The 25,986-nt window shown below is 38.5% G+C and overlaps 2 protein-coding genes across 4 annotated transcripts in view; both read left to right on the forward strand.

The window, feature by feature from the left end:
• The first annotated feature begins 3,679 nt into the window (after positions 1-3,679).
• Positions 3,680-7,345, forward strand: LOC111869368. Its single transcript, XM_023860849.2, has 3 exons — positions 3,680-3,839; positions 3,975-4,073; positions 4,793-7,345. The coding sequence occupies exons 1-3, from the start codon at positions 3,807-3,809 to the stop codon at positions 4,985-4,987; spliced, it is 327 nt and encodes a 108-aa protein (XP_023716617.1). The 5' UTR covers positions 3,680-3,806; the 3' UTR covers positions 4,988-7,345.
• Positions 7,346-10,686: 3,341 nt separating this feature from the next.
• The window catches only part of LOC111869391 (LIM domain kinase 1), a 37,438-nt gene continuing 22,138 nt past the window's right edge, over positions 10,687-25,986 (forward strand). The window contains exons 1-6 of one of the 3 annotated variants that reach the window (XM_023860892.2): positions 10,687-11,840; positions 12,257-12,371; positions 15,071-15,185; positions 18,972-19,102; positions 21,260-21,460; positions 25,152-25,244. In XM_023860892.2, coding sequence (XP_023716660.1) covers positions 11,723-11,840; positions 12,257-12,371; positions 15,071-15,185; positions 18,972-19,102; positions 21,260-21,460; positions 25,152-25,244 — 773 coding nt within the window. In that variant the 5' untranslated portion in view covers positions 10,687-11,722. The remainder of the gene's footprint in view (positions 11,841-12,256; positions 12,372-15,070; positions 15,186-18,971; positions 19,103-21,259; positions 21,461-25,151; positions 25,245-25,986) is intronic. The other 2 variants (XM_033753403.1, XM_023860893.2) reach the window with 2 other exon arrangements.

Raw genomic sequence — 25,986 nt, forward strand, 5'->3', positions numbered from 1 at the left:
ATTGGCCACCACCTGTTCCTCATGGATTGTAGAATGATATGTCTGGATATACAACTTTCTCAATGCACATGCAACCAGCACAAACAGGGCTGCAATTATAGTATACCACGCAAAGGGGGAGATGCCTGTGGAAACCTTGTCCTGGGAACCGCTGAGTTCTGGTAAACCATCTTGCCGTGACTGCTTGGAAGAGACAGGCTGGACGATTCGACGGGTTCGGGCTGTTGAATGGTCCGTGGCAATTTTGGGGAGCTGGACATTCAGGAGGTTTGAATGTTTGGGTTGGGGTTGGGGTGCTGGGACAGTTTACAGCTCTTCTCTTGTTTTGGGTGAACTTCTGTTGGATTTCGTGAACCAGTAACTTTGAGCTCTGGGGCCGGCGCGACCTGTGACCATATTCTTTTGTCTGCCGACCCTGGCTGAGTCATAAGACTGTCTCCTTTTCCTAGCTCTGAAGATGTAAATGTAATTGGGGGGATTTGGGCACTTAGTGGTGTTAAGATGATCGGCTTAGTTAAAATCCCATTTTGTATCGGCCCGAGCTTTCTAATTGCTACGGAGGATAATATTATCATCACAACATTAGCTGAAGTCTTCCTTGTGATGTTCATCTTGAAACAATCACGTATGGGATGTCTATCAAGTTCATCCAACTTCTGTCACCAATGTAACGTGTTTTGTTATGAGCACGCCGTTCGGGTTGTCAATTGGTTTATTTAACAACCTACAAATAACGGCTACAATTAATTAGAACAATATTGTGTGTAACACAGTGACACTCGTATAGCTCCCGTATTGTGAAACGTGTAGTCTACCGACAATAAAGTGATTTGATTTGCGAATAGGGTTATAAATTGTGAAACCCCGCAATATTGTTATAATTAATTGTAACCGTGATTTGTAGGTTGTTAAATAAACCAAATAACAATCCGAACGGCGTGCTCAGTAGCAAAACACGTTACGGGAGATGGTGTATGTATTTAAATCCGAAATAGAGGCGGAGACGATGGCCTGCCAAGAGATGGAGGCACGTCTAGTAGAAGAAAAGCCGGCCTCAGTGGACACAAAACATGCAGCGGCACAACAAGAAGTGGTCCCCACAGTAATACGGATCGTAGAACCTGAAGAAGAAACAACGGATGCCAGAGAAGAGACGATGTCCTGCCAAGAGATGGAGACACGTCTAGAAGAAAAAGAGCCGACCTCAGTGGACAGGAAACCTGAGGTGGCCCAACAAGGAGAAGCGCCCAACATTCGCCGTCGTCGTTGTGTGTGATGTCGCCCTCGCCATAGCTGTCACTCGGCCTTCGCTGTCGTCTTTCGCTGGGCGGTCACCCTCGCCCTTGTCAGTGCTCTCGCCGTTGGATGTGCTCTCGCCATCGTCGTTGTGTGTGATGTAGCCCTCGCCGCTGGCTGTGCTCTCGCCATCGCTGGTCACTGGGCTGTTGAGATCGTCGTTTACTGAGCTATCACCATCGACGTTGGGTGTGATGTGGCCGTCGCCGTTTGCTGTGATCTTCTCACGTACCCATCTTCTGATCCACTCGAAGCAACCGCCGGTGGACCAGTCTTGGGAGTGTTTCGTGCCGTCTCCCGTGTTTTCTGGGTAATTCTTCTCATAAAAGTTATCGTCGACGTCCAGATCGTTTTTGAGGCTCAAGCATGTTCGGACCCAACCAAAGCAACCGCTGCTTGTCGAGTCTCGGGACAGTTTTGTGCTCTCTCGTAGTTCGTCATGAAGAGAGCCGCTGTAACCTTCCGTTTCGGCGGGAAAACAAGCACGAATGCTCTCCGCCCCGCGCTCCGTATCCGAACCAGAAAGACGTATGTTTACAGGACACTTTCATAGTTCCTTCACGTTTTTTCGCAGTCACAGTCTTTTCTTGCGATTAGTTGAAATGCAAATTAATTCTGGTAATGGATTTTAACGATGAAGTTACTCCCAGTGGAAGGTGTGGATCGCGTGAACTTTTGTGATCTCGCGAGTGACGTCACATACCACCACTCCGTCCATCAGTGTGCAACGCTCGGTAGACGTCCCTTTCCTCGCGGTGACGTAACACGGGACGCCGCAGTTGCTACGTAGCCGTAAACAACTCCCGGCAGCGCTGCCCAGCAACGCCTTTGTAAACACGGCTGGGATTCCGTGCAACGACTGTCCCTAGGCAATCGGTAAACTCGACGTGACGCAAAAGTGGTGCCTATTACGCGATAGTTTTCTGTGTTGTCCGTAACGGGGCTAAATAAGGAGCAGCGAACACTATTCAACAGTTAGTTACGAGTTAGCCAGGGAGTCAGTCAGTCAGTGTGTGAGCAGGAGTGACACAGTGCGGATTTAACAGTAGCCGACCGGAAAGAAGAATACCTGAACGTGTGATTAGAAATGATAGCGTGAGAAGCAGATACTTGGCTCAGAAGAGAAGTAAATGGGAGTGTGTAATACAGTGACACAGGTATAGCTCCCGTATCGTACTGTGAATACGTGTAGACTCCTGAGGACAGTGTGGACAGAATAGTGTGTCGGGTTTGTAAAGTGTGTAAACCCGTAACAATGTTAAAATTAATTGTAATCCAGCCTTGTAGATTGTTAAATTAACCAGTTAACAATCTGAAAGGCGTCTTCAGTAACCTAAACATATTACATTATATTATAGAAGAAAACAATCTAGATGAGTATAAAGAGTACTGTTCACTGCCATTTCGTAGGAACATGTTATTTCCTTCTTTAGGATCTAATAGTAACCCTAGACAGCCACTAGCTTTTCGAGCCGGAAGGCGGAGGCAATATGTTCCTCGGAAATGTCAGTATATCTCTAGGACAAGGGTGAAGAAACTACGGCCAGCGGGCCACATCCTGCCCGCGATGTGATTTTATCCTGCCCGCAAAGAATTGTGCAGAAATGCGCAAATTGAACTAATTTTCTAATGAGTACTACTGGTAAAAAAAAATTACTTTTTCATAGATTTCCAATTCATTAATTAAGATTGTTTTTAAAATATATTGATATTGCATATTATGTTAATATTAATATTATTCAGAACTTTACTAATTCTGGACCGTATACTGCGCGGTCTTCGTACTTGTACGGCCTCGACCTGCAGTGTCACTTCGTGGCAATGTAGGTAGCGCGAGCAGTTCGTTACTAACCGTCTTGTGCACAAGACTTTTGCAGTGGTGCAGTTTAATTGTAACAGATCATCATCACCTCAATTTAATTAGATTTCAAGAATGCAGAAGAATTCCATCATTCACATTAATTGTTTTATTATAATTTGTGATGAAAATATTAGCATTTGCCGCTATTGTCTGTTGTCATTAATATATGATAATTTATTCTCACGTACTTTGTATTTAGTTTATGAAATTCTGTGCTTTCAATAAAATTCATATACCTAGAGTTATTAATTTCTCATTTTATCCGACCCGTTGAAAGTGCTGAATTCCCTAATGTGGCCCGCGTTTCGAAAAGTTTGGAGAACCCTACTCTAGCATAATTAATGGATGTGTCTTTTTCGGTTTTCCAAGTTGGTCAATTCACCGTTGGAGCACAACAATGCCCACTTTTTTTTTTTTTTTAAGCTTCAAATTACAGTTCTCTGATTCGTGTATATGGTCGTCTTGTATGATCCGTGGATTGCATATTGACGTCAAAACTTTGGCCGCCTATCAATCGACAGTGTTATCCATATAGCTGAATTCACAGGTTTGAGGTCAGCTTTGTAATTGAAAGGTTGAGGCTCGTTGATAATAATCGGCCGTGTTGTGTCAAATTTGTTTTGTTAAATCAGGAACGATCAGGAATACAATGGAAGCAGCAGTTGCACAATTAGAAGAATCGGTACGTTGTTAATATGTATCAGTTTAGATATCTAATGCCATTTGAGAATAACGTTACAGAGTAACTTCAACGTTTATGGTTACTTGCAGATAATTAGTAAGAGAATGTGAATCAATATTTGTATTCTTATTAAAGGTGCAAAAGGCCGGCAGCACGCTGGATACGATAGCGTGGAAGTTAGACCAATATGAAAAGCAAGTTGTGCATGTTGATGCCAGTGACCTACCAACAGAGGTATGGAAAGAAACTAAATAAATTTGTAAGCAAAGTAAAGCTATCCCTGTAACAGGCCGTGAAGGCCCATAGGGTTGTGAGACGTTGTGGGTCCCACATTAGCTAGACAATCGGCTCAAAGATGGCGGTAAGGTTGTCACCCTTACGCGCCGGCCGTGCTTTACTCCCCAGGAAAATTATTTATTTCTATTTGAAAGAAACAGGTTAGAAGAAAGATTATAACTTTGGGGGCTTTACAAATAAACTGTAGGAAAAAAGTAGTATTACAAAACATAACCTTGGTGTGCTCAAAGATGTAGGTGGTTTTTGAACAGATACATTTGTTTTACTGAGCAAAATCTGTAATAAAGAATTAATCCTCTTCCTAAACTTTGGTTCTGTGCCTGATTTTATTTTTTAACTATCCAGTGTTAGCGATTCCCTCAAATAATACACCTACTTCATTTCTTTGGAACAACTTTACAGTGTGATCCTGTAGATGTGCTTTATTAGCACGCATTAATTGTGATGTCTTTTGCCAGCAAACTCTTGACTTGCTAGACCCATCACAATGTAAATTTAATGGAACTTACTTAATTACACTCTCAAGTGACTGCCAACAGATGTTCCCATCAAAATCTGTCATAATAACAGATGAATTGTATAAGTTATCAAGTTTCATGTCTTAAATGCAATAAATATTGTGAGAAACAATTATTCATTGGCTTCTTGTCTTGCAGGTGTCTGTGCTGAAGCTCCTACGGAGTGTTAACCAAGTGCAAAAAGAATATGAAAACCTGCGAAGAGAGATTTCTGAGGTGCAGCAATTACAAAAGCAGCTGTCTGATTCATTACGCCTCCAGCTGCGACAGGTGCAGGGAACGTTTGGCACACTTCGTGACAAGATTATTGGTGGAAGCCACCATAATAAGTAGCTCATTCTTTTCGAGTTCTGTGGATGATACTAGCTGCTTAAAATTAATCTAAGAATTTTTGCAATTGTCTCTCACATATTTTGTTCCAAAATGTAGCTTATAATTTTAATTAATATTAAGTTCTTCTTGATTTGATGTAATCATAGATAAGTGACATGTTCCTTTATAGCATGGCATAAAGGAACTGTTTTGTTAGGCTGTTGATTATATATGCTTTCAGTGTGATTTAAATAAGTTGGTAAGATTGCCGTAAAGAGACAGGGGAACTTACTTTGTGTAGGACAGAAGCAGTCTTTGTTGTGTTAGCTTGAAATATCTTCATTTGAGCAATTTTAAATTATTGAAAGTAAGTAAAATCTTATGCACAGCAATATTATTATACTGTCGCAAATAAGATTTAAATTGGTATTCCATTCCTGTGGCTAACAGTGCAGTTAGATTTAGAAGTTGATTGTAATTAAGCTGTTGTGGTGTTTGAAACCATGTTTTGTCTTCCAACTTGTCTTCCTTGTCTCTGAAATTGTTGGGGTCCCTGTTATGCTTTTCCACCATAAGCCTACTTACTTTTCAGATTAATTTGAGTTGCTACCTGGACATGCTAGGACTGCATTACACTGCTGGCTGTTAACCAGAAGGATGTTTGCCACAGTACAATCTTGCCTACAGTGTTTGTTCAATTTGAAGACCTAATTTTAATGTTAATGTTACTGTTCATGTGATTCAAAGCACTATGTACTCCACTGAAAAGTGTATTACAGTTTTAATGGATTTAATGCTGTTGTTGAGGCACTTATGTCTGAACACATATCTTTGCAAAAAACAGAGAAGGTTAGCATGACTGTTTGTATGCAATAATTGCTTGGCGTCTGTTACTGACACAGTGTTTCATCAGTAAAGCATGGTATTTTACCAGTGCTATTAAATCATTTCATATCATTACATACATCTTTTCATCTTAAGCAGTGGGGGAAAAATACTTGCAATAAAACATAGCATTAAAAGTGTTGATTGATATTTTTTTCTGTATACTAAATATATATATATGTGTGTGTAGATCTGTATGGAAAAACTAGAGATCATTCAAATTCTAAAGCCACCAACTGTGGATTGAATACCAGAGAGGTGGCAACCTTGATGATATCCCATGACGTCTTCTTCTGTACGGCCTTGTACAAAACCACAACTTGCTCAATTGTCTAAAAGTATTCTTTGAATAATAATGTAATTTCTTTTTAATTATATGATATAAAAACATCACTACTTCATTCCATGCACAGTAGTTGATGTCAATTGTACCAATATTAACAACCTTAAAATAATTTTCATTTCATGGATCCTGTTGTGTTATAATATACAACTTCTTTATTAAAACCATCACAACACAACTATATCAAGGTCAGTGCCTAGTTTGGCAGAGCCAAATAATGAAGTTGAACATTAAAATAATATAGCAATCTTTTTTGGGATACTTTATCAACATTTCACCTCGTTTTTCCTAGGAATGGTTGTTAATTTTATATGTCAGGGAGATATACTGTACTGTCAACAGTGATAAGGGCAGCTCTGCTGCTAAGAAGTGTTCTGAAGCTGTGACTTTTTGACACATATAGACCCTTGTATAAACATTTTGGAAGTATTTAAAATAATGAATGATGTTTCTATGAACATTTATTGTATGTGATAGTTGTAAATACTTTACAAAGAATGTTATTCCAGATGGAACGTGTGAAACTGTGTTTTCATGAAGAAAGCAGTCTTCTGGGATGTGGTGCCATCTTCAGGGTAGAAGAAAAATTAAGAAAATCCGCGGGCGAGGAACCAGCTTAAGCAGGTGCTAATAGACTAATGTTAGTGCCACATCCCAGAAGACTGATTTCTTCATAGTCAGCGCCGTGAAAACCTCAAATCTTGCATATGTGTTTCCATGTTTGTGCTAATTTACTATTTTCATTCAGGATTTTTTTAAGTGGACTGTTTGGTTCAACATATGGTTTCCATGAATACATTCATTCATTCCTTCCCAGCACTCATGATAAGGTATAGTCAAGTACATGTGGGAACATATCACTAGCTGATTAAAAGAAATAATTTTAACATATTTTTACCTTACTCATTAATCTTAAAGATTGTAAGTTTAGTTATGTTGAGTATTAAAAAGTAGAGTGTATATGAAGTTCTGTCAGAGATACAATAATATCTACAATAAGTAACATTTCATTGCTCAAATGTTTATATGGTGATAAGGTTGTTTAATCTGTGACGACTTTACTGTGTATTTAAAAAAAATGTGTATTACTATTGTGTGCATTATGTATGTATTTGTACTTCAATAAATATAGACTTTTGTGACTTATTAAATATATTCCGTGAAATGTTAAGTGTTAAGCTTTTAACTTTGCTGACAGAAAAATTTGAAATACAACAGAGGAAAACACAAGCTGAAATGCCGATCAAACTAAAATGGAAGAAGGATAGAATAACAGATTCCGTGGATGAGCAGAGGATAGCCAGAGTAGCAGAACAAACTGCTCCTCCGAGAAGGCGACGAAAGATCCCAACTACGAGAAATAAGGATTTTTTATGGGAATGATTTATAATAAGAATAAGGTGGATAATAGTAGGCAGTGGACTTCACTTGTAATTTATTTTCAGAATATAAGAAGCATTAGAAATAAGAAAGAAGAACTAGACATTTTTCTAAATGATGCATGTAATTATCCTGATATTTTATGTATCAGTGAGCACCATCTGAGTATAAGCGAGTTATCCATATTTTCTATGACAAAATATAAAATGGCAGCAGGGTTCTCACGTAACATGTGTCAGAATGGTGGAGTATGTATTTTAGTTAAAGAAGATTTATCATATCAAGAGCTAGATCTCAAAAATTTAAGTATGGAAAGGGTTTTCGAAGTCTGTGCTGTAAAGATAATTTTAAATAATAGGAAATTATGTATTTTATGTATTTATAGAGCGCCTGATGGAGATATATGTCAATTTATCGAGCGGCTAGATTCCACACTTTCATATCTAGTAAGCCTTAAATTGGAACCAATAATCTGTGGTGATACGAATATAAATTACCTTAGTGAAAACTGTAAAAAAGTACAATTACAAGCTTTATTAGATACTTATAATTTAACACAAATAATTGAGTTTCCAACTAGAATAAGTACTACTTCTGTCTCATTGATTGATCATTTTTTTATAGACAAGAATGCTTATAACAAATTCCAAGTTTGTTCTGCTATAAATGGTCTCTCGGACCACGATGGGCAAATTCTGATACTTGGAGACATGCTGGTGATGAGGCAAAGTGATCATGTTAGAGCATATAGAGACATTAATGAGGAAAACATAGTATGTTTTCAACGGGCTTTACAGAATGAAAATTGGATAGAAGTTTATAATCAAGAGAATGTAAATATGAAATTTAATATCTTTCACAACATTTTTTTATCAATCTTTGAAAATAGCTTTCCCATAGTATATAAAAAAAAGAAAGACTCTAATAATTGGATAACGAAAGGCATAAGAATATCTTGTAAGCATAAGAGAGCATTATACATCTTAGTTAAAAAATCAAGTGATGATAGTTTGAAGTTATATTATAAAAGATATTGTAAGATACTAGTAAGAGTAATAAGAGAAGCAAAGAGACTGTATTATCAAAAATTAATAATTAATTCAGAAAATAAAATACAAGTAACTTGGAAGATTATTAATAAAGAATCCGGAAAAAACCAGGTCTCAGATAAAGTAACAGAATTGCAAGTGGGAGAAAGTAGAGTAACGGATCCTAAGGAATTAGTGAGAATATTTAATAAACATTTTATAACTGTAACTAAGAATTTGGCAACAAAAAATGCTGATAAAAGTGAGGCAATTAAATTATTAAATAACCTTAAGTATGATAACTTACCTGAACTGAAATTAATACCCGTAACTGAGGTGGAAATAAAGAATATACTTAAGACACTAAAATCGAAAAATTCTACAGGCTATGATGGTATTTCTAGCAGAATATTAAAATATAGCATTAATCAAATAAGTAAACCACTTGGACATATACTTAATGCATCACTTGAACGTGGAATTTTTCCCGATAGAATGAAATTTGCGTCAGTAAGACCTTTACACAAAACAGGTGAGAAGGTCGTTATGGCAAATTATAGACCAATATCACTGTTAATAATCTTCTCCAAGATATTTGAAAAAGCGATGTATAATAGGATAAAGCAGCACCTACATACAAATAATCTAATTTCATCTGCTCAGTTTGGATTTAGAGAAAATAGAAGTACAGAATCTGCAATCTATGCCTTAACTAATCATATATTAGAAACTTTGGAACGACGCTGTCTTTCATTAGGAATATTCTGTGATTTGACAAAGGCATTTGATTGTGTGGTGCATGATATCCTTTTGAGCAAGTTGGCTGTATATGGACTTGGTGGTAAAACTTTAAGATGGTTGAAATCATATTTGGGAAATAGAAGGCAAAGAGTGGAATTGTATACTAATGGGAATGAAAAATGTTGTTCAGGATGGGAGATTGTTGAATATGGAGTGCCGCAGGGCTCGATTTTGGGTCCCTTGCTGTTTCTTTTATATATCAATGACCTGTCATCAGCATTAAATACTGATGATAGGTTATTGTTGTATGCAGACGATACAAGCATAGTAGTGTCTGGTATTGATATTGATGAAATCCAAGTAAGGTCTAACTTAGTGTTGAATTCTTTAAGCCGTTGGTTTGCAGTTAATGGCCTGTCTCTAAATCTGAAGAAAACTAAAGTGGTAAAATTTGATACAACTAATCGAGATAATATGTCTATACATTTAAAGTTTAATGATGAGATATTGCATCAGGAAACCCACGTTAAATTCTTGGGCATTGAAATTGATAAGACCCTGAATTGGAAGTCACAGATTGAATCGATGCTGTCCAGATTGGGCAAGGCATGCTTTGCAATAAGAAACATGAAATTGTATAGCAATATTGAAACACTAAAGATGATTTACCATGCATACTTTCATTCAATTATGAGATATGGGATAGTATTTTGGGGAAACTCGTGGGAGGCTAAGAAGATTTTTCTTTTACAAAAAAGGGCCATCAGGATAATGTTGGGAATGAAACCCAGAGAATCATGTAGAACAGTTTTTAAAAAATTAAAAATTTTGACATTGGCTTCTCAATATATTTTATCTTTAATGATACTAATGGTAAACAATCTGGGGCATTATACTTTTAATCATACAATTCATGGTAAATCAACAAGACAAGTTAGAAACCTTCATGTTCCTCAATCGCATCTAACAAAGAGGCAAAAAGGGGTCTATTGTATGAGTGTAAAAGTTTTTAATAGTTTGCCTGATTTTTTAATTGAGTTGGTACATGATAAAAAACAGTTTATTGAGAAACTAAAGGATGTATTGCTTCAAAACCCTTCTTATACTGTTGAGGAATTCCTGCTTTTCTGTCAAGACCTGTCAAGAGGTGTCTGACAGTGTACACTTCATTTAACTCTATGTCCTTGGCTGTGCTCATATATTCTTGCTGCAATTTGTATTGCTTTTTAACTATTGTATGTGTACTTGTTGCAATTTGTATTGCTTTTTAACTATTGTATGTGTACTTGTTGCAATTTGTATTGCTTTTTAACTATTGTATGTGTATTTGCTGCAATCTGTATTTCCTTTTAACAATTTTATGTGTTTTTTTTTGACAAGTATGGATTATATATGCTAGTGATTTTGTTTGTGAATGTACATGCTTCCAATGTCTTGTTGGCTTGTTGTCATGTTTTATATTCTGTGCCTGTGCACATTTGTGAATAATCTGAAACGCAAATGTGTATGTATGTATACTAATTTGCTTTGATGACAGATATGTTAAGGTCTTTGTTACAGTATTTTTGAGTTAATCCTTGGTAGCTTTCTGTAATTACAGTGAGACAACCATTTAAGATTTTTTGGGAGCAGTGAATTTGAACATACACTCCAGAAAATCTTAAATGGAGGTTATTTAACAGTTAGATTGTTTACTTGGTATTATTGAACTTTAATGTTAAATGAAGATAAACTTCAAATCAAGGTATATTAAATAGGAGTGCTACTGTAATTTGGAACCAAATGGTATTTGCTGATGTATCCTGCCTGAAATGTGGCTTCAAAATTGAACTTCAGTTCATGGATTCATTTCTTCCTGCAAAAGAATGTATTTGCACCCAAGACAATGCACCAAATTCCCAGTGTGCTTTAAATTGCCACAGTGAGAAAAGCATATTTCTTTTTATGTAGAAATTCCTAATGAAAAGTTGAAAAGGTATAAATCAGTAGGTAATGATCAAATTTTTGCACAGCTTATTTGAGAGAAGGGATTCATTTTACCGACTATGTTCTTGGCTCTCATTTCATACTTTGTTCACGTTTCCTACCAATTGCGTAAATAAATTGACATCGTTGTGATTAGTTCACATAATGGAGGAGCCGGGTGAATCTTACACACTTAATGAATACTGCAAGTTGTATGTTTAGAATGAAGTATATCATGTAACTCCTAGTTATGGATAATAGATGGCGGTAGTGTAAGTGTAGCGAACGGGGCCATTACCCAGTAATAGCGTAGAGTTGCATATCTCTGCGTAACTAATCTGTAGATACAAGCGATACAAGTGTGTTAGCGTACGTTTGTCATAGAAATGTGCAGTGAGATTTCTCATATTACTGATGTTACTGATTATTTCCGCTTTGTTCGAGATAATTTCCGGTTGTAATGTGTCTGTTGTTATAATGGAAGAAACTGCTACAAATGGTACAGCAGTTGATAATGGTGTTATAAAACTGAGTAATTATTGTCACCCTGTGAATATGGTTTTGTTTAAATGAGAAGCTCTGCTGTATTTCCGTTTATGTTGTGTACATGAAAAGAATTTTATTTTAAAACTATGCTTATGAGTGGGCGTCCAGTGTTGGGTTGCCATATTATTTTGAGGAAATTTTTAATAATAATGAAACCATTGATAAATATTTTAAAGAATATAGACTCCATTTATTAACTCATTACATCATCATTAATACCTCCTCATACGAACTTGGCTGTCAGTTTCACAGAACTGACATTGAAGTTACCTTGATCTTTCTTGTTATAGCTTAAGAGGAGTAATGTGTATTGTCAGTCATGTATTTAGATTGTCTTGAGTTGTATATTCTTTTTTATGAACTGATATATTCTGTTGAAACCAATAACCCTTCATTTTATAGAGGAGGCGACAGATGGGGCATCCATTGAATCTGTGTGCGCTGGGTGTCTCAACATTCTTGATGAGGAAGAGTTTATCCAAGCATTGAATCAGGAATGGCATATGGAATGTTTCAGGTATATTTTATCAAATTGTTATCTGTTCATTATGTATGGGCATTTTTCATAACACAAAGTTAACTTGTTGATATAATGTTTTGGTATCATCACATGTGACAGCTACAGCTTGCAAGACCTTCGTTTTCCCCCGTTTTTCTATCATTTGTGCCGTGTGTTCTTATGTGAACAGTGCAGTTTGTTATAAGGCTAATATATTATAAAACTGCTCATTTTGAATGTAGGTTGTATTCATTTTCATTGTACTGATTTTATTTCTAAACGTCCATGCTCATTGTGCAGATAGTTTTTATCCTCCATCTTGGTTTATCAAGAATATGATTTCCATCATCCTGCCAGATATTTAGCGTGTTAGTGTGATATGATTTTATGCACTGCCTTGCTTGGCGTCTAATTAATTTTATAAGATAAAGAGTTCTAGAACTTGAAAGATTTCATTGTTATCCATGGACATTTTGTTCTGTGTTATATAATAATTTTGCAAGCCATTTTGACTCTTATCTCTTCTTACAACTTTTACTTTGAATTATTTATACTTTGTTTAGGGTGGTCTGACCGCCTCTGTGACATAGTGGTCAAAGTTTCTGGCTACAGATCAGAGGTCCCGGGTTCGATTCCTGGCGCTACCAGATTTTCTGAGAAGTAGTGGGTCTGGAATGGGCTCCACTCAGGCTCATGAGGGTAATTGAGGAGCTATTTTAAGGAAATAGTGGCTCCTGTCTAGAAAACCGAGATTAACAGCCATGGGGATCCATTGCCCTGAGCATGTGACACCCTCTATCAGTTGAAGTTGGCACTAACTTTGCCCACAAGTGGCAGTCGCGCGGTCGGTATAGTTTGCTTGTGGACAACAGGCCACAGAGTTTTTTTTTTTTAAGGATGGTCCAGTTAAGGATGTAAGGGTAGCATGCATATGGGCAGTGAAAAATGCATATAAACTATTTAAGTTATGAAACCTTAAAGGAGGACACCACAAGGAGATCTAGGCATACATGGGAGGATTGTAAAGTGTGAGTTGTGAACTGAATTCAATTGGCAGTGGCCCAGTGACAGGTTGTTGTGAACATGGCAAGGAACTGTTGGGTTCCATAAAAGGCAGGGAATAACTTGAACAGCTGATCACTTACAAGCAACCAAAGTATGGCTGTACCTCATTTAGTTAGCTGTAAGTAGCTTTAAGTAAGTGGCTCTTAAATCTCTGTATGGTAACTCCCTCTTGTTCTGGACATCATTCATATGACTGAAACTTCTCTTCTGTTATTGAAAGTTTTGTAATATAGGTAGATTACTCGGACATTGGTTACAGCAGTATCTCCTCTTAACATCTCAGTCCAGTCTTCAGTTTGACTGTCCTGTTCATTATTTCAACTTTTGTTTACCTCACTTACATTATAAGCCCACCTCTCTCATTGCCTGTGGGAGATAGGCATGCTCATATATATTGTAACGGATTTGATCAACACGTTGCCAGGCAGTGACCACGTAAACAGTCCAACACACAACAATAGATGAGGCTGTGTTTTCTTTGTCATCCGCACCATGATCAATGAACTCGCAGTTTGACGTGTGACGTGTGTTTTCTGTGGAGTCCATGGCAAAGAATTATAAGACATTTCTGCCTCTTCCCATGTGGAGGCGGGGTCAAATACCTCAGAGTTGTAGGACGTGACAAAAAAGTGAAGTCTTGAATCTGAGACAGTAGAATGTGGTCACGAGTCATAAGGGACTTGGAACTGAGAATGACTGTGCTCACGAGGACCAGCAGCAATTGCCGATGACAGACCCGTCCTCTAATCAGGAAGAACATCTCACATCAACAAAACTGCAGCTGTCTGACAGCGTAATAGATCTTGTCTTAAGCCAGAGATGGGTGCTTTATTCCTAGACAGACTGGCTGACTGACCGTCGGACAATACATAAGACTCATACTCAGACTGAGAAGGCAGTAGAGACTGGGAGTAGTTGAGAGTACAGATCAGGACAGAGGAGTTCAGAGTGATTGAAGACAAAATGGGAGGAAGACTTCATAATGATTTGAAATGCTAGTTTCTGTTATATTGGGTTTTTGGACTTTATCCATCGTCCTGGTTTTTAAGATAACTAATAAAAAAACGACGTTTCGGAAACTGGATCTGTTTCCGTCATCACTGGATCCAGTGATTGAGGCTAACTCTTTCTAACAGACCCAACAGAATAGGTGTTTTCCTTCACCTGAGGACGGAAACAGATCCATTTTCCGAAACGTCGTGTTTTTATTAGTTATCTTAAAAACGAGGACGATGGATAAAGTCCAAAAACCCAATATATCAGTGTGTTATACACCATCGTCAGAATCCTATAGTAACTGCTAGTTTCTGTGTTTAGATCCATTGCCAGAAGGTGACTAGTGAAGACAGAGAATCCTAGTGCGTGTGCAGTGATGAACTGTAAATGTGTAAAATAGCAATAGTGTTATAATTGAGTGTGATTAAGAGAACTTGTAACCGAAGTGCCAATAAATCCAATCATCCAATCTAGAACCTGTACCCCTCTACACATGACAGTATTTTCACAATTGATATTGGCAAACCTGATAATCCCATACCTTGTATTGAATTTAATGATAATATTTGCATGTATATGGCCTGACAGAATGTGCAGTCTTAAATTTCATGTGTAATTTAACTATTTTTGTTAACATTAAAAATATCTGGTTGTAGATGTTCAGCATGTGATGCATCACTCTCAAGTTGGTATTTTGAGAAAGATGGGTTGCTGTTCTGTAAAGATGATTACTGGACAAAATATGGAGAATCTTGCCAGGATTGTGGACAGGTATGGAGAAGAAAAGATGCTTAAAGCTGTACACTGACATGAAACAGGTGCACTTCATAATATTCACAGAAGGATTTTTGTGACCCATTATAAATTGGTTAGGGGCATGCGGTAGTGTAGTTGGTTGAGGCACTATGCTATAAGCTGGAAGGTCACTGGTTCGATTCTTGATGAGGTTATTGGGTTTTTCAATTGACCTAATCCTTCCAGCCGCACTGTGGCCCTGGAGTCGACTCGACATCTAACAGAAATGAGTACCAGGAATCTTCCTGGGGTTAAAGGGTTGCCCCATTATTGTTGTTTTTGTCAGAACATTGTGGATAAGATAAAATAACTGAAGAATGCCATCTTCTGGGATGTGGTGCCATATACATTGTGCGCTCAAGTTCTAAGGTCTCCAATTTTTTTCTCACACAATAATCATACTAAAAATTTGAAACTTCTGTCACTTTTCAACGTAATCTCCCTGCAGCCGTACACATTTTTCACAACGTCGACGCCATGATTCCATGGCCGCTGCAGACGTTTCTGTAGGAGTCTGTTTTGACCACTGGAAAATCGCTGATGCAATAGCGGCACGACTGGTGAATGTGCGACCACGGATAGTGTCTTTCATCGTTGGGAATAGCCAAAAAATCACTAGGAGCCAGGTCAGGTGAGTAGGGAGCATGAGGAACCACTTCAAGGTTGTTTTCACGAAGAAACTGCTGCGTCACATATGCCCGATGTGCTGATGCATTGTCCTGGTGAAAGAGCACACATGCAGCTTTTTCCAGCCGTTTTTCTCACAGTGCTGGAAGGAGCTTGTTCTTCAAAACATCTTGGTAGGATGCACCTGTCACCGTAGTGCCCTTTGGAATGCAATAAGTAAGGACTACGCCATCGCTGTCCCAGAACATGGCCACCATCATTTTTTCAGCACTGGCGCTTACCCAAAATTTTTTTTGGTGGTGGTGAGTCCGTGTGCTTCCACTGAGCTGACTGGCGCTTTGTTTCAGGATTGAAAAATGGCATCCATATCTCGTCCATTGTCACAATTGATGAAAAGAAAGTCCCATTCATGCTTTCATCATGTGTCAACATCGCCTGGCAAATTGCCATGCGCGCAGCCTTGTGGTCGTCCGCCAGCATTCGTGGCACCCACCTGGAAGACACTTTCTGCATTCGCAGGTCTTCATGCAGGATTGTGTGCACAGATCCCACGGAAATGCCAACTTTGGAGGCGATGTTTTCCACACTCAATCGGCGATCCTCCAAAACAACTTTCTCAACCCGCTCAACCATGTTGTCAGACCGGCTGGTGCGAGGCCGAGATTGTTTTGGTTCGTTGTCACACGACATTTAGCCTTCTTTAAAGTGTAGCACCCACGAACGTACATTTTTCACATTCATGACACCATCACCACATGTCTCACTCAACTGGCAATGAATTTCAATGGGTGTCGCACCACGCAAGTGGAGAAAACGAATGATTACTCGCTGTTCTTGTAACGAAAACGTCGCCATTTTAAGTATCAAAAACACTCCTCACTCTCGTCGCCACCACTAGAGTTCTGTGTGCCATACAGTGCTGCAATCTCTGTCACGCATTCACAAAGAGTACACACATATTTTAAACTAAACCGCATGTGTCTATCTTCTCCCAGTCCTGAGAAAAAAAATCAGAGACCTTAGAACTTGAACGCCCCTCGTACATCTTGTGTAAACCGATGTTTTGGAGGAACGTATCAACTCCATCTTCAGGGTAGAAAAATCTGGGAGCAAGGAACCAGCATCAGCAGGTGGCTGCAGATGCTGGCTCCTCATTCACAGATTTTTCTACCCTGAAGATGGAGGCGATACATTCCTTCAAGATGTTGGTTTACACAAGATCTACATGGTGCCACATCCCAGAAGATGGCATTCTTCATAGTCACCGCCGTGAAAACCTCAATATTACAAGATAAAAAATTAATTACACTCAACTCTCGATTATCCAGGGGTGGATAAACTGGTTTGCGGCTTAACCGGGGCTACCGGGGCTTTTTTGAGGCTTATATGTTTAATATTCATTCACTTCTGTTTCACATGGTGAGTTGTAACACTATTTTCGCATTAGTGTGAACTGAGCTCTGCATTTTTTGGTCCCGTTATGCTAACACAATGTTCTAAGGTAAGGGTGAAAGAATTTAAGGATTTGTGGAAAGTTTCAAGTACAGATACACTGCCCCAGTTAGTTTCTTTGTATCGATCTTCAAGGGCGTTAGCAAAATGTCAGGGTCTAAAAGGAAGCATGTTGTGTTAAGTATTCAACAGAAAAAGGAAAATGCCGCGAAAAAGTAAACGACAATATTAAATTTTTTAAGTGTTAAGTGTGAATATTCGTAAAAAGTGTTGGATGTTGTTGAAGACTGTGACTGAAATAACTAATTAACTAACTAAAGTATTAAAAATTCCATGAGATGACATAAAAATGAGGTTGAATAAATTTAAATACAGGTAGGCCTATAGTATTATGAAGGTACAGTATTACAGTACTATTTTTAATAAAATTTGTCTGAACTGGGTTTTCGATTAATCATGATTTCCACCCCCACCATTATCCCGGATAATCAAGAGTTGAGTGTACCTGACATTTAATCATTTCTTTGATTCATTATAGAAATGAATGTTTATGTACTTCACATGCATAATCTTATTTCTCCTCATTATGCGTAAAACCATAGCTGTGGAATGCCATTAACCTTTAACGACCGAAAGTCCGGTATACCGGACGGTACCTGTGACCTCGAAGATGCCGAAAGTCCAGTATACTGGACGCAAGACACATGCTCACTTTAGAAGTGCTGACGGTTATACGTTGAGTTTGAAACCAAAACAAACACACGCAAGTTCAAGTCAGAGGTCCAGTTGTTGGCTCTGAACAATAAAACCCTTCATCATGGCACTGGGTTCGATTTCGTTTACATGTAGGTAAGACTGTTTGTGACTTGGTCAGCCAAACAGAGTGGAAGCTTCTTCACAGAAAAGCTGACCCAACATTCCTCTGTGCCGGCAGATCACTGCTTCTGTAGCACTCAAGGAAGTGTGACGTGTTTAGTGAGTGTCTGAATTATCAGCTTGTGAGTCAGTGGCGGACTGTTTCTCTGGGGAAGCCAAGATTTTTCATTGAGTCATCTGGAACTGAACATTGACAACACTGTCCGGCCAGCCAGATAGAAACAATAACTTCCTGTTTGTTCGCTAAGCGAGAGACTGAACCAGATTGTCTACCAGCGTATGAGAAGTGAGGTCTGTGTGACCTTCACAACGCGCTGAAGCAACCTCTGCCTTCCCGCGCTCCCGCACGCAGTATCTATAGTAGCGTAAACTTACACGACGCAACGAGTTGAAACTCGTGTACAGTCTGACCAAACATTTTGGTGTATAGTGTCAATGTATTTTGGATATAACGACGTCTCAAATTTGAAGAAAAAATTATGGGTAAGTCTTTTGGAATTTCATTACACATATAATAGAGAGAGTATTTTGAATTTCATGACACAACAATCACAGTTAATTTTTATTTGTACAAATTGCCATAGGTATATTGTAGGAAATTTCATTCTCTTTCAGGCGGTTTTTAGTTCGTATATCTAAGCTGCATAGAACGGAAAATATGTAGTTTTTTCTGAAAGTCTACAATATTAAAAGGGCAACGTCAAATTAACTCCGGCAGCAGCGCAGTCATGGGGGGTTTAAATGCCGACTCTTAAAGGTTAAAGATGGAGATGGAAGTGGGTAACTGCAGTTCTTTCATTCTTCCAGATCATCACAGGGCCAGTGATGGTGGCTGGAGATCACAAGTTCCATCCTGAATGTTTCTGCTGCACGTCATGTGGTGGCTTCATTGGGGATGGAGAGTCCTATGCTCTCGTGGAACGTTCCAAACTGTACTGGTTAGTATTGTCATCTGAAATATTTGTATTTAAATGTGACCTTTTATGCAGGTGTTTGCTATATGTTTGTGTTTCAATGTAACCTATACAGGTAACAAAACATCATGAAATGAACAAAAAATCAGTTATTGTTTAGGCTTGAATATTCATGGAATGATTGTTATGCATTCAAATAACCTGATCTCAAAGTATATACTATATATATATTATACGCTAACAAATTAGAGTACATTGTTAAGATATTTGCCTGAACAGCAACCATGTACAGTGGAACCTCGCTTAACGAGCACAATTCGTTCCAGAATCTTACTTGTAATGCGAAACACTCATTAAGTGAAACAATTTTTCTCATATAAATTAATGTAAAATATGATAATGCATTCCATGTCAATAAAATACTCAAACAATTTTTATGTATAACGTTTATTCCAAGTAAATTATATATACATTGTTAATGAGTGTGAATCATCTTCATATTTTCTTCTATGCGGAATGAACCAACCTGGAATGTGAATTCGATTTGCAGAAAACAAAAAAATCCATATGACGAGCAACCTTTCAACATCGTCGAAATATGTAACCGTTGCGTAGATATTCTTGTCACTCCCTTTGAAGCATCCGTCTCCTTAATCTTGTCCTTGTTCTTGAGGATAGTGCAAATCCTTGATGTAGACCGATTGATGTGCATGCTAGATCAGCCACGCTCACACCTCGTTCTCTCGTTCTCACTTTTCAATGATTTTACGTTTCATTTCTACAGTTATTTTTATTCTCTTATGGCTGTCTTTTTGCGGCTTTTTCTTAGGGAACATTTTTGCAAGGGTTATTAAACTTTGCACAAAAAATCACAAATAATATGTCTGAACACAAGTTTGGAAAAATGTGTTATCACAAGCGTCACTAAGATGCTAGGGGAACGAGTGCTAAACACAGACTGATATAGGAAGTGCACAATCTGGGACTTCCCCTCTCGTCACTCATTATGCAAAACGTCGCTCGTTAAGCGAGTCATTTTTTTACAATTTGTTCTGCTCGTTATACGAATTACTCGTTATGAGAGGTTCCACTGTAGTTCTTTTTAAATGTATACTGATTTTTCTGAGTGTTAACATATTTTAGTGTGGTAGACTGCTAGTGAAGTAAGCTACATAGCTTCACTTTCTCTACTTAATACTGATATTATATTTTTGAGCATCCTATTGCATTGAGGTATCAGTTATAGTCTTGTTGTCCATGTATAATGCAACAATTTAAATTTCAGAGGACACTGAATCACATTTAATTCACTAAAATGTTCATTAAATGTTTAAAATGTCGTTAAAGTATATGTACATTCAGTGTTTATGCTGCATGTTTCAGCTGCACAGGGCCACACTGAGGTAATCATGATATGAGGTGATGTTAATTGGGGGGGGGGAACAAAACAAAAACAACAACAATCTTTATGAAGGACATAACTTCTGACGTGGACTGGGGCTCCAGAAACAAAACCTAAATTTAGTGGCTGGGGCACCAGAAAGAAAACCTAAATTTATTGGCCACATAAAAGAATTCATTATTTCACGGTCTTATAGCATGTTTCATACAAATGTGTTTCTGCACTCGGCACTTGGTGTCTGTTAATACACCTGTGGTGACTGGGCAGTTATATCCATGACATGGGCAATAAACAGTTGACTATATATCTGTTTCACAAACATGAGTTTTAGGTTAGGTATGAGGAATGTGTATACCGCCTCTGTAGCCTAGTAGTCAAGAGTTCCTGGTTACAGATCCAGAGGTCCCGAGTTCGATTTCCGGCGCTACCAGATTTTCTGAGAAGTACATAGTGGGTCTGGAATGGGGTCCACTCAGCCTTGTGAGGATAAATGAGGAGCTATTTCAAAGAAATGGCTGCTCCGGTTTAGAAAACCGAAATTAATGGCCGTGGGGATTTGTTATGCTGGCCACGTGACACCCTTTATCTGCAAACGTTGGCACTAACTTTGCTGACAAGCGGTGGTCGCTCAGTCAATAAAGTTAGCTTGCAGGCTCAAGCCACGGAGTATAGTTTTATGAGGAATGTATTGTCGTCATGTGTGCTATGTTAATATGCATTCTTTTCTCTACAGTATCCTGATTTCAGTAGTACCATGTAAGCTATGTTTTTTGTTACAGTGGTCCATGTTACAAACGACAGATGCAGCCTCTGAGCAAGACGTCAGGAACTCCATTTGTTCGCAAGCCGCATTCAATTCGACTGGTGGAGATTCCACCTACTGGTGATGGTCAGCGTGGCATCAAGTTGAGTGTGGAGAGTGCCCGAGGTCTTCCTGTTACAGCTGAGCCCTATGGTTGTCGTGGCCTTCGTATTTCTGAGTAAGTTATCTTAAGAGGTAATAAACATATCGTCCCGGCCAAATGCTGTACATTTTTCCTTATATAATGTGGCCAAATCTGTAAATAATAGTGCTGTGTAATGTTGCTGAATAGTGTAAGATTTGAGGCTTTCACGGCGGTGACTATGAAGAAAGCAGTCTTCTGGGATTTGGCACCGTGTACGAAGTGTGTTCAGGAAATAACGGGAATTTTAAAATTTCGTGGGTTTGGAGAGTCCAATTGTCAAANGGGAATGTTTCCAGAAATATCACACTCTCAAGCACTTCTAGGAGCATTGGTAAGTGTTCTCCAAAAATTTTAGTTCATAAAATTAATTAGGAGATTTTATATTAATTTTTAAAGTGAACAGTGCAGAAGTTATGGTAGTAGGTATAAAAATGCCTGTCCCCAGGGTGATTTAAATATTTAAATCACCAGTCCACAAAGTGTTAACAGAAGTTGGAAAGTCAGAAACACTATAGCTTAAGCCTACTTACTCTGTATTTTTAACTTTTACTTATGGTTTATTAAATTATGCTGTCAGCAGCTCAGTCTGTATAGTATGTAATGGTAAAATGATTAATGGATGATGAATTGGAAAGGATACAGAAAGAAGCAGTGAAGCCTTAATTTCAGGTAATATCCAGGCAAATGCCTGAAGAAACCAAGGGAAACCATGCCTCTATTAGAAGAGTGCATTCTAGCCGAGATTCCAATTGGCCATCTATCAAATACAACTTTGAAGCACTACTGCCTGAGGCAACTTGCTCAGTATACAAAACGACAACGTGAAGTAAACAGACATTATGGAGATCAAGGTGTAGGCAGAGATATGACAACTCAATGTCACAATAATGTGTTTATATGTATTCTTTGGTGTTAAAATTTAATGCAGTCATGTGCATTCACCATTTGGTACTTCTTTTTATATGTGTTCAAATGTCCCAAAGATCCAAGATTTATTGCCAAATTAAAAATACAGTGTTCAGTGTTCCATTTACACACATTTTTTATTAATTAGTTTAAAAGTCTAGTTAATATAAAAAAAAAATGCTCCAGACTAAGCCCTCATTGTGATGCCTTTAAACCTGTTCTGTGTTCAAAGATGGGGAGTTTTGACAACGCTCTCTACAATTTCAGGTCTAAAAACAAATATTTTACAACTTTCAGTCTCTGATTGGAAAACACTATTCAGCAATGAAGAAAGCAGTCTTCTGGGATTTGGCACCGTGTATATGTGGTGTTAACCGACGTTTCGGAGGAACGTATCGCCCCCATCTTCAGGGTTGAAGAAGTATAGGTAAATCTGCAAGCGACAACACCGTGAGACACGGTCAAGACCGTGTCAAGCGTGTTGTCGCTTGCAGATTTACCTATACTTCTTCAACCCTGAAGATGGGGGCGATACGTTCCTCCGAAACGTCGGTTAACACCACATATACACGGTGCCAAATCCCAGAAGACTGCTTTCTTCATTGCTGAATAGTGTTTTCCAATCAGAGACTGAAAGTTGTAAAATATTTGTTTTTAGACCTGAAATTGTAGAGAGCGTTGTCAAAACTCCCCATCTTTGAACACAGAACAGGTTTAAAGGCATCACAATGAGGGCTTAGTCTGGAGCATTTTTTTTTTATATTAACTAGACTTTTAAACTAATTAATAAAAAATGTGTGTAAATGGAACACTGAACACTGTATTTTTAATTTGGCAATAAATCTTGGATCTTTGGGACATTTGAACACATATAAAAAGAAGTACCAAATGGTGAATGCACATGACTGCATTAAATTTTAACACCAAAGAATACATATAAACACATTATTGTGACATTGAGTTGTCATATCTCTGCCTACACCTTGATCTCCATAATGTCTGTTTACTTCACGTTGTCGTTTTGTATACTGAGCAAGTTGCCTCAGGCAGTAGTGCTTCAAAGTTGTATTTGATAGATGGCCAATTGGAATCTCGGCTAGAATGCACTCTTCTAATAGAGGCATGGTTTCCCTTGGTTTCTTCAGGCATTTGCCTGGATATTACCTGAAATTAAGGCTTCACTGCTTCTTTCTGTATCCTTTCCAATTCATCATCCATTAATCATTTTACCATTACATACTATACAGACTGAGCTGCTGACAGCATAATTTAATAAACCATAAGTAAAAGTTAAAAATACAGAGTAAGTAGGCTTAAGCTATAGTGTTTCTGACTTTCCAACTTCTGTTAACACTTTGTGGACTGGTGATTTAAATATTTAAATCACCCTGGGGACAGGCATTTTTATACCTACTACCATAACTTCTGCACTGTTCACTTTAAAAATTAATATAAAATCTCCTAATTAATTTTATGAACTAAAATTTTTGGAGAACACTTACCAATGCTCCTAGAAGTGCTTGAGAGTGTGATATTTCTGGAAACATTCCCCTTTGTGAAGTGGCATTACACACTTGCAAATGTAGACAGTCATAGTCCTTTTTTTGTGAACTGCGCGAACACGGCATTGCCTAGAAGGACGCTTCCCCTTGGAATCTTCACTCTTCACAATTTTCATGAGGGTATGTTTCTGTATATCACCCCGAGAGTCGCCCAGGGATGTCCACATGAGGCCTGCGTGGGGTGGGAGTTGATGGGCTAGATCACACTACATCTGTCTGACTCTGGTTCTGCCGCCACCATCTGGTCTGTAGCCCAAACCTTTGCCACATTCATCATAAATGCTTTGTATTTCAATTTTGAATCGGTTTAGATATTTGTAAACCAAAAATGAATCAAAAATGCACAATTTATAAGCCACAAGGAAACTTTCAGTTTTATTATCTTTGGCCACAATTCTTTGTTGACCTCTGTCACTTCCACTGTCTGAGTCACTAATCACTACTCCCCCACAAGGCAATCAGATCGCTCATAGGAAAAGGAGTCAGAGAGATCGCTTTGCCTTCAACCACTTGTGTCCTGGAAACATATTCCCCTCTACTAACTTCCTGCCTGGTACATAAACAGTTGGAAGTGGCAAAGTTTATTTTCTTTTGGAGTAGGGACCCTAGCCAGCCAGGTCAAGTTACTGAATACCTAGCATACATTCCAAAGATTTATTATGCAGTATTCATTTCAGTTGTGTGGCGGCAGAGCAAGGTATAGTGTGTTACAACCTAACGTGTCCTAAAATCATGATATCATGCGTCCGGTCTGCAAAGTGTTAAGAAGGTGGCCAATTCAAATCTTGGCTGGAACAGTGACTATCCATACAGGTTATATGTGCCAGGGAGATGCTGGAATAGCACCTTAAATTAGACCATGACTGTATATTCTAAGATCATTTTAACTTCAATATAGGTCATCAGCATTAGTTTGGTAAAATGTGAATTGGTTAAATTCATGATTGTAGTATGACATTGCATGTTCCGATTCAGTCTTTTGAAATATGAAGAAAGGTTCACTGTCACCAAGTTTATGAATGAATTGAAATTTCACAAAATGCTGTATTGATCATCACAGACACCTTGTATATCACATGGAACAATGTGTATAACAAGGATGACAAAGGTAGATTTGTAATGGAGTTACAATGCCCTTTTACCAGAAGAATATAACCCAAAACTGTTTCATACAAGCATTAATGAAACATTCTGATTTCATGACGGTTACTGTGTAGGTAGACACCATGGTGTTATGTAGTGACCATTACTTGCAGGATCCTGAGCATTGTTCACACCAAAGTGGGCAAATTTGCAGTTTCTCTTCTCGAGGCAGCGTTTAGATTGTGCTGCCATCTCTCCCGTTATAGGTAAAGAATTCGCTCATCTGCCTGGCTGTCTGCTTGTTCTGTTTACGTGATGGTTTTCAGCTAGATGCTTGGCTGCCTGTTACAAGATTTGCAGGGAGTGACCTGTGTTGTCACACAAGTTTGTGGGCATGGCATCATGGTGCACGTGATTTATCATTTTTCTTGTTTGGAAACAGTGACTTGTTCTAATGCAAATCGGAATTGGCACTTCAGCATTGCTTTCCACTTCATAAACTTGTAGAAACTTTGTAAGTTTTGAGGTTTTCACGGCGATGACAATGAAGAAAGTTGTCTTCTGGGTTTAGGCACCGTGTATTCTTCGTTTTGGCCGACGTTTCGGAGGAACGTAGCGCCTCCATCTTCAGAGCAGTTGAATGGCTTGGAATGCGGAGAGCAGTAGCTGTGGTGATAGGATGTGAAAGTGGCTGATTATATACAAAGTAGTTAGGGAGAACGGACCAATGGGAGCAGTGGGGAGCGATTAGGACCATATATGGTGTTGTGTTGATTAAGGGAGGTGGAAAACGGCCAGAGAATCCAGGAACCTTGAGGTCAATAGCACTAGGAAGTGCTGTAGACAAGAAGAACTGGTAGGTTGGAGACAGGCTATTGACGTCAATGACATGACGAAGAACTGGTGTGGCTAGTTGGATTCTCTTGAGGGAAGAGATGCTACCATATCTGTCGAGATTGTTGAGAGCGATAAAGGCCATGATGTAGTGTGCTAAGTTAGGGGGGGGGG

This window comes from Cryptotermes secundus, unplaced genomic scaffold (assembly GCF_002891405.2).
Source record: "Cryptotermes secundus unplaced genomic scaffold, Csec_1.0 scaffold584, whole genome shotgun sequence".
Classification (NCBI taxonomy): Eukaryota; Metazoa; Arthropoda; class Insecta; order Blattodea; family Kalotermitidae; genus Cryptotermes; species Cryptotermes secundus.

Excerpts from the sequence above, each read along its gene's own strand:
- LOC111869368 (XM_023860849.2), top strand. The coding sequence starts at position 3,807 with ATGGAAGCAGCAGTTGCACAATTAGAAGAATCG. Across the intron at positions 3,840-3,974 it reads TTGCACAATTAGAAGAATCG|GTGCAAAAGGCCGGCAGCAC; the intron begins GTACGTTGTTAA and ends TTCTTATTAAAG. Across the intron at positions 4,074-4,792 it reads CCAGTGACCTACCAACAGAG|GTGTCTGTGCTGAAGCTCCT; the intron begins GTATGGAAAGAA and ends CTTGTCTTGCAG.